The sequence below is a fragment of the Carassius carassius genome, chromosome 7, assembly GCF_963082965.1.
Source record: "Carassius carassius chromosome 7, fCarCar2.1, whole genome shotgun sequence".
NCBI lineage: Eukaryota > Metazoa > Chordata > Actinopteri > Cypriniformes > Cyprinidae > Carassius > Carassius carassius.
Window position 1 is genome coordinate 572,684 of NC_081761.1, and position 14,561 is coordinate 587,244.

Genomic DNA, 14,561 nt, shown 5'->3' on the forward strand with positions numbered 1-14,561 from the left:
AAACACGCACGCAAAAACATATACAAACATGCACAAACACTCACATAAAAAACAAAACACGCACAATAAAACAACCCACTTAAAAATTTCAACTTCTACAATGTCGCACACAAAACATTTACAAATAAAAACTTTAGCCTCACACTAGGCATCTCTACAAAGATGATGGAAAGCAGTGTAGTTAAAAACTTTAATTTTTACAACTAAGATAGTTTGCAACAAAAACAAAAAATAGTGTTTTTTATGCAAGGTGCTACAAATGTCTCACAGAACTTTTACAACAGATTAGACTTTCTTTCTCACTTTACTAATGGTGTTGTCAACCATGCAACACATTTATTTTTCACACTATAATGTTTTATTTTATTATAAAGAATTGGGTCTTTTATAGATTTATGTTGCTAAGATTTGATCAAATAATTATTAAAGGAAATAATTCAAATAATCGATAAGTCCATGACATAATTATCTTACTGATACAGATGTTAAGATGTCTAGTAGTAATATTTTTTAGTTTTCATCTAGGATTCATATCCACACTCGAGTGTTTTTAAAGTAAGAGACCTGGACAAATGAAAATACATGCTTGAAAGACTTTTCACTTTAAGATATTTTTTAATGACAGACTTAAAGCTTTAGGTTGATTAAAACAATTGAGTTTATGCATTTCTCTTGAATATACAGTAACCAGAGAATACATGAAGCAGATTAAATACATAACCTCATAAATGCATTGTGGTACTATCATGTTAATCAATAAAAAAGACTTAATTTATATACCATATTTTACTTTCTTTTCAAAACACAATAAACATTCTTATGTTGAACAACCGGTTTTAACATTTAGCTGAGACCCTGATGGAATTATTTTTCATTTAACAGAATGGGAAAGTTTCTATGGAAGTGTAATAGGTTATAGATTACAAGTTACCCTATTTAAAATCTAAAAAGTAATGTAACAATTTCAATTTCTTTAAGAAAGTAATGTAACTGATTACATTCGATTGTACTTTTTTTTATCACTTTTATGTTAACATTTTAGTAGGACTCAACAACTGTCAGACATTCAAAATCCTTCATCACTTAAATAAGGATTGTTATAATTACATTTTAAAGCAAAACCACCACACTTTGAGATTGTTCTGAGATTAAATACACATTTAAAACCACAACAAGATAGTTTAATAGCTATTATACTGCTTTTGAAATCAAGTCTTTGCATAGATATGACAGCAAACACTGGCATCTAACAACGGCTTGGTAAAACAGTTAAACTTTAACTAAATAAATATACATCACCCAAATAGAAAATAAAACCGTTATCGAATAAGAATGTGTCCTAAACTCCTGAAACATCTGTGTCTCATATTTTAAAGCAGTCAATGCAGTTGAAATATATCAAATAAATCTGTTTTTATGTTTGCTTGTACATTATGTTTGTGTTTGTTTACGTTTGTGTTTGTTTATTTGTACATTTTGTTGTACATTGTGTTTGCATTTGTATGTTTGTGTTTGTTTGCGTGTATGTTTGTTTCCTGTATGTTTACGTTTGTGTGTGTGTGTTTGTGATTGTATGTTTGTGTGTGTGTGTGTGTTTGTGTTTGTGATTGTATGTTTGTGTTTGTGTACTTGTTTGCATTTGCGGTGTATGTTTGTGTTGAGGCTTGAAAAATCTAGGTGTGAATAAAAATAATAAATGTAACTCAAATAAACTAAATAAACAAAAATTAAACCACGTCTTCCTGCAGCATCGAGCACCTTGTTAAAAACGATCACCCTCGACCCGATCTATCTGATCTCATCCTGAACATCTGTGAAATCACATTCACCAGATCTACATTATTAATAAACCGTCCTGGTTTCTCTCAGACAAATATTATCTTTGTAAATTCTCCAGATGTTTGACCACACGTCTTTTGACCAGTCACTGAACTTTTGGCTAAACTTTGACAAAGTTCACACTCACAGGTAAACGCTACAAATAGATGCAATGGAGATCCTTTAATCACTGAACATGATCTGTTTTTCACTGAACTTTAGCTGACACACACCACCAAAGTACACAATGCCAGATCCCTCACAACTAATTAAGTTGCAAATGAGTTGAGATCTTAGAAACAGGTTTAGATGTTTTACAACCTTTTGAAATACAACTTTTTCGTCACATAGTGCACTATACTCTCTCTAGAATTGGCTGCAGTGTGAACATGGCGTTGGTTCTTTAAACAAATATGAACCAGAGCCACATATCTTCACCTCCTCTACCTGTGCCAGCAGTGTAGCTCAGAAAGCCTTCTCAAAGCAGTGCATTGAGGTTCACGTCATCAGATTCTCATGGTAGCTGAGTAAATCCTTACCTCATCCAGCTCTGTCAGTAATGTGGTGTTAAAAGCTTTCTGAAAGTTCTCAATAAATACCAGGTCTGACGGAAGCCGGATCTTGTTTGCAAGGATTATCGTTGTCCCTGTTTGACAGAAGTGAAGCATGGTGTCAAGAAGCTCAGCGTTGCAGTTGTGGTGATAAACCACATCAGCTGCCAGGATGTAATCATAATAATGCGTGGAATGGGGAAACGTCTCCTCCAGTTTGTAGCCCCATTTCAATGCTGTAACCTGAGGTTCGTGTCTCCAGTGCCACCTGGTATTCCTGTTCAAGTTGCACCTCAGATTACCAAGGATTTCTGGCAGATCCGTGGACGTCAGTTTAGCACCTACAAATTAGTGACACCATTTAGTTTTGGTCTTAAGCTTAGTCTAAACCAGGGGTGTCCAGTTCTGCTCTTGGAGGGCTACTATCCTGCAGAGCTCACCTCAAATCCCATTTTAACACACCTGAACTAGTTAATTTTTGGGTTTACTAGACACTCCAGGCAGGTGTGATGGGGATGGTTGGAACTGAATTCTGCAGGACGTTGGCCCACTGGGAGCAGGATTGGACACCCCATAGTTTAGTCCAATGGTTTACAATCACGTTCCTAAAGGCCCCCAACCACATTACACTTTTTGCATATCTCCTTCGTCTGACACACAAAATTAGGACACTGCAGGAGTTGCAGAGTGGTCATTGGATTTGTTAAATCATACAGGATTTCAAGTAGATATGCGTTTCATGTTCTTTAACGTTCCTCCTGGAAACAAAAATGCCTTGAGTCCAAACCCCTCATGGAAGAAGAAAGCCATCATGTTTTACAACTGTGATGATTAGCGCTTATCAGGATCAACTAAACACTGGATTTTATGAAATATTTAAATATTTCACGGCATAGAATCTTTAAACTATGTCAAAGAGTTTTACACACCGTTATTGTTATTGTGGGGACATTTCCACAGCCCTAAACATGAAGTGACTCAAAATGAATGTGATTGGTTGCTTTACCTATCAGTCATGTGGACTTCAGGCCTTGGCCATTCAAAGTGGCTAAAGTTCCCAGACCTTCTTGTCAGTCTGAAGGTCTGGCTTCGTGAGACGATGCAAAATGTTTGTTGTTGAGGGTTTCAGGAACGTGGTTCAGGGTGTAGGCAAGTTCAGATCTAGAGAGCCGCTGTCCTGCAGAGTTTGACTCCAACCCTAATCAAACAAGCTTCTCGATGTCTTCAGGATTGCTAAGGCTGTAGGCAGGTGAGTTTTTTTTTCTGGGTTGAAGCAAAACTTCTGCAGGGCAGCAACTCTCTAGGATGGACTTGCCTAGGCCTGGCCTGATTGTAACAAATTTATTGAGACTCACCGATAAGTGTGGCAACTATTGAGACGAGGCCTGTTCCTGCTCCGAGCTCCAGCATTGATTTGTCAAGTAGATTAATCTGCTGTCGACCTGTTGGGGTGTCCAGGAATCGGCAAAGGGCCAATGCCTATGACATTTAAAACCAGGAGTTCATAGTCTCCATTAGACTCTGTGTATTTTACCTTCTCACAAAGCACACATATAATTTCTTCCTAATATGACTGGTTGATAAACTGCTGTGCTGTTGAACATTTAATGCTCACCGCAGGCCATACCACACCGCCATAATTGCCTATGGCTTCTTGAATTTTGATTTCATGACCCAGAAAGTAGTAGATCTCCTTGCCAAGACTGGAGTAGATGGTGGGAGCCCAGGATCTGCGCTGTGGTGGTTCTGTGTTGGCAGGTACAACTGAGGGAAAGATAAAAGAAGCGTATCCCATCAGATAGGTATCCATAGCCCCTTTCGCACTGGAGGAAGCTTTCCATAGTTCCTATGACTATTGGCGGAGGTTCCCACTTTTTGGAGCGTTAACACCATAGGATCTAGAAATGTGTTTAGCTCTAGGAACTAAAAGAGTCTTATAGGAACTACCAGTGATGTAAGTGTACGCTGATTGGCCAAAAGCATATGAAACCTTAGTGAAAATCTGAAAAACTAAATCTTCTATGACAACTTGCAGTGTCCTCATCGAGGTTGAGACAATGCTGCAGACAACAGGTAAATGCAATTATCACTGTTATCTATGTTCGTGGACTAGATATTTTTACTTTATGGGGTAGCTAGTGTTTCGTATGTGTTTGGCATATCAACATACACTTACATCACTAGTAGCTCCTATAGAACTGTTTTAGACCCTATTCCGAACTAGGAGCTAAATTAGTTCCCCCATGTGGAATTGTTCCTACTTATTCCTAGTTCCTGCAGTCTGAACACACCAAAAAGCCGGAACTTCTGTGAAAAGTTCTAGGAACTATGGAAAGGCTCCTCCGGTGCGACATCACCTATTTAAGTGCATTTTGCCTCTACAATATGCAAGCCTAACCTTCTTCCTCTGCAGGCCTTTCCAAATCCTGGAGTTCTTTGTCTACTAGTGTCTCATCTGGCATTTGAGTATCATCACACTCTAGAAGTTCCACTTCCTCTGCATTGTTTCTGGTCTCGTTTGTATGATGCTCCCCAGCATCATAATTGTCGTCCTCTTCCTTGTTCATCTCTTGAACCTGGTCACCTCCCTGCTCTGGTGTCTTGCAGGTTGCTACGTAAATCCTCACATCATCCAACTCTTCAAGGAGTGTTATTTCAAAATATCTAAGTAAGTTATCAATGAAGCCCAGATCTGAAGCATAGCGGACCTTGTCCGCCCAGACTAGAATAGTTCCCGGCTGGCAGAAGTAACGCATGGTGAATAGTAATTCTGCTAGGAAGTCATGGTGATAGACCACATCAGTCGCCAACACATAATCATACTGGTGTGTGGATCTGGGGAAGAACTCATCCAGCTTGTGACCCCAGTGGAGTTCTGTAACCACGGGCTCGTGTCTCCGCCGGCCTCTTGTATTCCTGTTAAGGTGGTATCTCAGATTACTTAGTATCTCAGGTAAATCCGTTGCTGTTAGTTTGGCACCTATAGAGCAATGTCAGTGATTATCTTGCAACGTACAAAACCATTTAGGTTAGTACCCTAGTCTTATCCAAACACTTACCCAGTGATGTAATGACAGTCGAAAGTAAGCCGGTTCCAGCTCCAAGTTCAATAACTGATTTGTCGAGTAAATCAATGTGTTGATGACCCTGCGGCGTTTCCAAGAATCTGCAAAGTGCAAGTGCCTATATGGAAGCAATACAAATCACATTTTAGAAGTACAACATGTTTGCTTTGCTTGACTGTTTTCTTGAATGCAGCATCACACAAAAGCAAAGTTTTTGGGTAAGTGATGTCATCGCTGATCTAGGGCCAGATTTACTAAACTGGAATTGTGCTCTTGTGCTAATTTGCCCTAAGCAGCGCTGATGGGCGTGGAAATTACTGCAGTTGATTTACTGACAATGCATAAATTAAAGAACACAGCAACATCTCATTTAAATATCAGCCAATGCAATATAACAAACAGTATATACTGATGTTCATCAGGTGTGGATTATCTATTTACGACTCAGGCGCAAAATTAGTTTTTTTGGGTGTTAAATAATGGCGCTAATACCAGTAATTTGACGACTGCAAATGTTAGTAAATCGCATTGTGTGATTCATTTTAATACTCTCCTCCCATAAATTTTGCGTCTGAAAAGGAAACTCCTACAAATGCATATTCATTAAGGTCAGGCGCAAAAATAACTGTCCACGCCTTTTCACCTCTAATTCGTCACTGTGTGTCTTTAGTAAATATTGACAGTACTTTTTTAACCCCAAAAGACGGTTAGCGTTGGCAAAAGCTGTTAGTAAATCTGGCCCATACACTTTTCACATGTGCATTTGTTTCTCATGGTTCATTGATACTGCAGTTGAAAGTGTCTCACCGCTGGCCATATAGTAGCACCATAAGAATCGATGGACTCCTGAATTGTAATTTCCTGGCCCAAAAAATTATAAGCTTCCTTCTCGGGTCTGTAGTAAATAGTCGGTGCCCAGGATCTCATATACTCTCCTTCTGTGCTTCCATCTTAAAGAAAAGCCCAAATCAGACACAAATTCATTAGATAAGCAACTGTGTTTTAGAACAAACATCACTGACCAGATTTCTGCTCCAGAAATGCTGAATCCATCTCACTGCAGCCGTCGTTGTTGTCTTCACTATACTCAGGTTCATTTTCAAGGTTTGTGTTGTCGTCGTCATCTTCGATATTGTTCAGGTTTCCATCCTCCTGGTTTTCCGCATCAGCATAACCTGTAGCCTGCTCTTCTCTAAAATCTGCATCTATATTTTCATATTCTTGAACCTGTTCTACAAACTTTTGTTCTGTCCATTTGATCTTTCCTTCATTCATCTCTTCATTTGTCTTTTCATCCTCATCCATCTCTTCCTTTGTCATTTCATCCTCATCCACTCCTTTTCTGGAATCCCCTTTAGTCTCTTTTAATCCTAGTCCACTTTCTTCTCTCATGGTGGCAGAGTAAATCTTTACCTCTCCATTGTCTGCCAACAGGATGGTGTTGAATGTTTTTTTGAAGTTCTCAAAAAACACAAGATCAGAATCGAAGCGGGTCTTGTTGGCCCATATGAGGGTTGTACCCGGCTGGCAGAAGTGGCGCATGGTGACTAGTAATTCTGCTTGATAGTCATGCTGATAGACCACGTCGGCTGCTAATATGTAGTCGTATCTGTAGACTGAACGAGGGAAGGTCTTGTCGAGCTCATAACCCCAAGAGAGCGCCGCCACCTGTGGAGTGTATCTGCAGCGGCCCCGTGTGTTTCTGGACTGGTTGCATCCCAGGTTCCCGAGGACTTCAGGCAGGTCAGTTGCTGTTACCCAAGCACCTGGGGATGATTATAAAGGGTATTAAAACATACACAACACAACCATAGGCTTGTAATATGTCATCAAATCCCACTTCTGGAGGGCCAATGTCCTGTAGAGTTTGCATCCAACCAGCTCCAACACCCTCACCTGGAAGTTTCTTGTCATTGGTTGGCTGGTTCAGGTGTGCTTATTTAGGGTTAAACTCTGAAGGACACCACCCCTTCAAGAACAGGTTTGGACATTCCTGCTTGGCAGTGTTGGAGGCAGGGGGTGTAAATTTTATCTAACAGTTTGGGGGGGGCAATAAACATAAAATTTCTCAAGAGCAATTAAAATGGTTAACGCATTACAAGTAATGCGAGTTAGGTAAACAGATTACTTTTTAAGTAACTAGTAAAGTAACACATTATTTTTTAATTTAGAAGGAAATATCTGAGTTACTTTTTCAAATCAGTATCTCCAGTTACTTTGTTTCCATGTGTTGAGTGACAGCTCTGCTGTTGCCATGGTGACAGAGATCAAGAGTCAGTGCAGAGTGTTGTGTGTGAACATGATCTCACTGTAGTTCTAGACTAAATATGAACATGTGTTTACTCAAAAACACATTCAGTGTTCCTCACAATCAATAAAAACTGTCAAATACAAACTCAGAATATTAGACAAACCTGCAATAATTAAATATGTTAAATAAAACAAATATAATTTATGTATTTAATCCCAGTTTATTAACAAATATATTTGCTTCTGACCTTTGAATGATCCAATTCAATCATATTAATAAGCTAAATTGACACATTTGTTTAATTTTAGTTATTTCTGATTAGTGTGGATCTTTCTTCTTCTGCGTCATATTCTTCATGTGATTATTTTGAGCGGCGCCCTCTACTGTACAGACGAGAATTTACATTTCCTTCGGCCTGAGGAGTATTCACTTCACTTTTAGGGTGAAAAGGGCTTTTATATTTGTAAAAGAAGAACTTTTTTATATTATAAACAAACAGGTAAGCCCTGCCCAGATTTAAAAGTAAACCAAATGTAACGTAACGCATTACTTTCCATAAAAAGTAATTAAGTCATTAGTTATTTTTAGGGAGCAACACGATATTGTAATGTATTACTTTTAAAAGTAACTTTCCCAGCATTGCTGCTTAGTACCTACCCAACAGACTGGCCACGATGGAAACAAGACCCGTGCCGGCGCCAATCTCTAGCACTGCCTTGTCAACAAGGTCAACCGTCACTTGGTTGGACTCAAGGTAGCGACACAGAGCCAAAGCCTAAATAATAATTTAGAAAATGTATCATGATTATGAATATCCATCAGAAACCAATGTTCAAATGGTTAAAGGTGAACTGTGCCATTATTCTGCTTTCTCAAACATTCCTTACATCTGCCCATCCCTGTTTGCTATTGGTCAGTTAGATAGCCCCGCCCCAAACTCGTGACTGGTCGAGTCAGAAGTTGACATTTGGGGCAACTCAAACAAACAGATCATTGTTGTGAAAGTGTTACACTCTTCAGAAAGCCAGTGACTCTAAACATGAAAGTGAACACCAGGACAAATTTGAACTTCCGACTAATGGCACACTTCAGCTTATATATTTCAAATATGTAATAAAGTATTTGTCTCACTGCTGGCCAGATGACAGAACCAAACGAATCGAGAGACTCCCAGATGCTGATCTCATGACCGTCAAAATAATGGATCTCTTTTTCAATGGTGGAAAACACACTGGGCTCCCAGGATGCCTTACGCACAGGGATGACTTCTGCCCAATATAACAAGAGAAAACCTGATGCATTTCTTGTTCTAATCTATACCGATGTAGTGTTGTGGTTTCAGTCAGAGTTTAAAGGAATAGTTCACCCAGAAATAAAAATGTGCTGTAAATGTGTTCACCCTCAGGCCATACCAGAATAGGATTTGTTTTTTTTTTCTTGGAGAAATGCACTATTGCATCAGTATATTATCAATGGATGCTCTGCAGTGAATGGGTGCCATCAGAATGAGAGTCCAAACAGCTGATAAAAACATCACAATAATCCTCAGCACTCCAGTCCATCAGTTAACATCTGGAGAAGACAAAAGCTGAAACAAATCCAGCATTAAGATGATTTTATTTTTAAACCGTTGCTCCTTGTTAAAATAAAGTCCATAATAATGCTTCCTGTGGATTACTTGGACTCTCATTCTGACGGCACCCATTCACTGCTGATGATCCATTGCTAAAGAAATGATGGGATGCTACATTTATCGAAATCTGAGGAAGAAACAAACTCCTCTACATCTCTGATGGCCTGAGGGTGAACACATCTTCATTTTTGGGAGAGCCTGTTCCTTTAAGAGAAGGTAAATTTGAGATGATTTGCCAATGAATTTTAAATTACTTACCATCATGTTTTTCTCTGTCTCCTTCATCTGTCCCATCATTCGCAGTTTTCATGCTCCCATCCGTCTCCATTGTGGCATCTGAATTTCCAGACTGAGAACAATCCATGATGCTGTTTACTCGCTGATTTAAAACACAAATTAAGATCGTTTTAAGATCATCTCTTTTTTAATGTTGAAGAGGTCAGCTTTAACTTGTTGATCTGTTCCTCTTCACAGTTATCCGATCAGTGCTTCTGCAACTGCATCCTCAGGGAGGTTATAGACTGGCATCACGCAACACTCCAGCGTCACGCTGCCATCACTATATTTAGCTGGAGATTCATGAAGCAGAGGCACATCCACACAAACACTGAGAAATAGAGCATGATGTACGAGATGGGGAATGAGCTTCTGCTGCCACACAGAGATTGGGAAGACAAACACTAGAGCTTTGAGATAATAGAGAAGTTCAGAATGCAACAACATACAGTACTAGTACTGAAGTATTGCACAACGCATAATGTTTCATAATGTTCTTAAAGTAAAACATTTGCAGCATACTGAATTGTACAAGTGTTTTACTTTGGGGTGAATCTTACAAAACCTATCAAGAACAAGCTTGAAACATATTTCACACCAAAATCAAATGAAAAATAATCAGTGGTTTTCTTTAAAAAAATGTGTCCCTTAGTGTTATGCAATAAAAATATAGAATGAAATAATGCATCATTGTACTATTTATTGCACTGATTTAGTAAGTCAGTCTAATAAAAAAATGGTACGGTAAATAAAATGCATGCAATGTAAAATTTACTTTAAGATAATTGTTCCTCTCCCAATAAGTGCAATGCAAAAAAATATTTGTGGCTTTGTAGGTAATATGCTGTTTATTGCACTGCTTTTGAGGGTAAACCAAATGCACAGAGTACAAAAATTAATTTAAATTTCCTCTTTTAAATTAAATTTCCTCTCACAATAAAGTATTATGCAGTAAAAATATTGATAGATGAAAATGTATTTAAATGTAAGGCTTTATGTATAATATGCTGTTTATTACACTGCTTTTGCACACAAGGCAGAAAATTCAATAATTAATATTTTTCTTTAAGAAAAGCAGCCCCCCCCCCAATAAGCTTTATAGTCAATTATTACACTGTTTGTAAGGTTAAACGAAATGTAAAAAAAAATCAATTTTTTCTTTAAGAAAATTGATCTTTTCCAAAGCAGTATAATACAATAAAATACTGATAAATGAAAATGTTTTTAAATGTAATAATTTATGCATAATATGTTATTGCAGTGCCTTGCAGGGTAAACAAAAGGCACACCACATAAATAAAAAAGACTAAGAAAATTTATATAATGTTTATTTTTAATTTTTTTTGCCCATTTATTCCATCCCTGTTGGTTTCTATGAGTCTAGGCAGCTGGTATGCACTAAATGGATTCCACAGAAGGAGGACACATGAGTTTATCGCCCTAAATGCTTCTTCTGTATTCTCTCCAGTTTGTTGTGTGGGGGCGGTTGAACATCCTTTACCATGTAGGGCCTGATCTCATGATTTTGGCAGATGCATGCATGAAGAGATTATGTTGAAATTATTGGCTGTCCTGCATTGGGATGTTTTCTAAATCTCTCTTCTGCGGGGGTTTGTTTATGTGGACTATATGTGGTGTACGTGTGTTTTCATCATGTAATGGCCCTGCCAGACTCCAGCACTTGATCCCAGGATCAAATATCTCCGTGAATCAGACATGCACGCATGGTCCAAATAGGCTGCTCCCCTCAGAAGAACCAAAACATGTTTGTGATCCTTTACTGCTATGTGCCGTTAGTCATAGACACATCTGGTCCTTCTGAACTTGGAAACCACACAAGAAATCAGTTCTGCTTTAATCTAGAAGCTCCGAACTAGAAAAGCCTGTAAACACTGTAGAGTTTCAGAAGCTGTGTTTAGAAAAAGAAACCTGACTCAGAATGTTTCACGTTTATTTCCAAATATTGAAAATACTTAAGTTGTAAAAGTTTCATTTCTGTATCGAAAACTTAAGAGAGTGAATGTAATGAAAAACATGATCATGTCAAAATAACATCACTGCTCAAATGATTGTCTTACAAACATCATACACTTCTTCATCATCAAGTTCTTGAAGTACACATGAAATTCTCCACAGATCACAACGGTGATGCTTCTTTCTCACATTATTACATATTATTGATGGACACTTATAGGAATAGTTCACAAAAAATTTAAATGTGTTCACCCTCTGGCCGTACAAGATTAGAAGGTAAAGGTAAAGAGAGGGGCGGAGCTGTCAACTGATCACCAACTGGTGGTGTGTTGGATCCGATGGTGGGGGAGGAAGCTGGACAGACCTGTTGGACCCAAACGTATTGTGAGGGTCTGTTGGGAACGTTTGGCTGAGCCCCCTGTCAGAGAGATTTTCAACTCCCTCCTCCGGCAGAGCCTTGACCAGATTCCGACGGAAGCTGGAGATATTGAGTCCGAGTGGACCATGTTCTCCACCTCCATTGTCAATGCGGCCACTCCGAGCTGTGGCCGTAAGGTCTCTGGTGCCTGTCGAGGCGGCAATCCATGAACCCGGTGGTGGACACCAGAATTAAGGGATGCTGTCAAGCTGAAGAAGGAGTCCTACCAGGCCTGGCTGGATTGCAGGACTCCTGACACAGCTGATGGGTAAAGGCAGGCCAAGCGGGCTGCAGCTCGGGTGGTTGTGGAGGCAAAAATTTGGGTCTGGGAGGAGTTTGGTGAGGCCATGGAGAAAGACTATCAGTTGGCCTTGAAGAGATTCTGGCAAACCATACGGCGCCTCAGGAAGGGGAAGCAGTGCCCTGCCAACACTGTTTACAGTGGAGGTGGGCAACTGTTGACCTCAACTGGGAATATCGTTGGACGTTGGAAGGAATACTTCGAGGATCTCCTCAACCCCACCGACATGCCTTCCGTGGAGGAAGCAGAGGCTGAGGGCTAAGAGATGGACTTGTCCATCACCCAAGCTGAAGTCACCGAGGTAGTTAAGAAGCTTCTTGGTGGCAAGGCACCAGGGGTGGATGAGATCCGCCCTGAGTACCTCAAGTCCCTGGATGTTGTGGGGCTGTCTTGGCTGACACGCCTCTGCAGCATCGCGTGGCGGTCGGGGACAGTGGCTCTGGAGTGGCAGACCGGGGTGGTGGCCCCTCTTTTCAAGGGTGTGTTCCAACTATGTCTATAAAAAAAAAAGTCTATGTCAGGGTACTGGAGAGAATTCGGCCGATAGGAGAACCTTGGATTCAGGAGGAACAATTAGGTTTTCATCCCGGTCGTGGAACACTGGACCAGCTTTATACCCTCACCAGGGTGCTGGAGGGTTCATAGGAGTTTGCACAACCAATCCACATGTGTTTTGTGGATCTAGAGAAGGCATTAGACCGTGTCCCTCGTGGTCTCCTGTGGGGGGTGCTCCGGGAGTATGGTGTATGAGGCCCTCTGTTAAGGGCTGTCCAGTCCCTGTATGACCGGAGCAGGAGCTTGGTTCGCATTGCCGGGATGGATGGAGCGGGAGATTGACAGGTGAATAGGTGCAGCTTCTGCAGTGATCCGGTCAATGTACCTGTCTGTCGTGGTGAAGAAGGAGCAGGCCAAGCTCTCGATTTACCAGTCAATCTACGTTCCTACTCTCACCTATGGTCATGAGCTGTGGGTCATGACTGAAAGGATAAGATCCCGGATACAGGCGGCCGAAATGAGCTTTCTCCGCAGGGTGGCTGGGCGCTCGCTTAGAGATAAGGTGAGGAGCTCTGTCACTCGGGAGGAGCTCAGAGTAGAGCCACTGCTCCTCCACATTGAGAGGAGCCAGCTGAGGTGGCTCGGACATCTGTTCCGGATGCTTCTTGGTCGCCTTCCTGGGAAGGTGTTTTGGGCACATCCCACCGGGAGGAGGCCCCGGGGAAGACTGAGGACACGCTGGAGGGACTATGTCTCCCGGCTGGCCTTGGAACGCCTCGGTATCCCCCCGGAAGAGCTGGAGGAAGTGTCTAGGGAGAGGAAAGTCTGGGCATCTCTGCTTAGACTGCTGCCCCCTCGACCTGGCCCCGGATAAGCGGAAGAAGATGGATGGATGTTATTGTAGTTCTTGTAGTACTGTGATTTTTTATTTATTTCTTTATTTTGTCTGCCTTTACTTTTACTGGAGTTTAATGAAAAAAAAAACATATAATTTGAAGTATTCCTGATTGTGATTGGCTCTCACCCAGGAGGCTGGTTACTATGGTAACGAGGCCGGTTCCAGCGCCCAGCTCGATGATGCTCTTGTCCGTCAGGGGATACTCGTCTCGGTGAGTGTCGAGGAAATGACACAAAACCATGGCCTGCGAACAGAGAAGAGTTAGTGTTTGACCCGTGCTGCTGCTTCACAAATCGCTTAACGTTAGTTAATGCAGCAGTTTTGTAGTACGGATTTCTGCTGTCAGCAGACGGATAGCAACAGAAAGATGAATGTTGAAATTTCCCGTATTTTGGATGAGTAACCCGAGAAATTTCCCTTATTTTCAATGTTGACTTAAGCTATATAAATGAATATTCAGATGTTTTGGTCTCCGTGGTCGCGCCTCCAAGCAGGAAAGCGGTGGAAACTTAATCCATTCTCATTTTATTTTACCCATGGCGATTATATATTGCGCTGTTACACCCCACAAAAGTGAAGTGACATTCAGCCAAGTATGGTGACCCATACTCAGAATTTGTGCTCTGCATTTAACCCATCCGAAATGCACACACACAGAGCAGTGAACACACACACACTGTGAACACACACCCGGAGCAGTGGGCAGCCATTTATGCTGCGGCGCCCGGGGAGCAGTTGGGGGTTCGATGCCTTGCTCAAGGGCACCTAAGTCGTGGTATTGAGGGTGGAGAGAGAACTGTACATGCACTCCCCCCACCCACAATTCCTGCCGGCCCGGGACCCGAACTCACAACCTTTCGATTGGGAGTCCGACTCTCTAA

At 40.9% G+C, this 14,561-nt stretch overlaps 1 protein-coding gene across 1 annotated transcript; it reads right to left on the minus strand.

Moving 5' to 3' along the window:
• Nucleotides 1-2,136: 2,136 nt before the first annotated feature.
• On the minus strand, nucleotides 2,137-9,818 carry LOC132143327 (uncharacterized). Its single transcript, XM_059553449.1, has 11 exons — nucleotides 9,577-9,818; nucleotides 8,817-8,953; nucleotides 8,343-8,460; nucleotides 6,770-7,200; nucleotides 6,457-6,739; nucleotides 6,242-6,384; nucleotides 5,429-5,552; nucleotides 4,768-5,349; nucleotides 3,985-4,133; nucleotides 3,725-3,848; nucleotides 2,137-2,710 (listed from the first exon to the last, which is right to left on the minus strand). The coding sequence occupies exons 1-11, from the start codon at nucleotides 9,680-9,682 to the stop codon at nucleotides 2,325-2,327; spliced, it is 2,583 nt and encodes an 860-aa protein (XP_059409432.1). The 5' UTR covers nucleotides 9,683-9,818; the 3' UTR covers nucleotides 2,137-2,324.
• Between the last annotated feature and the right edge of the window lie 4,743 nt (nucleotides 9,819-14,561).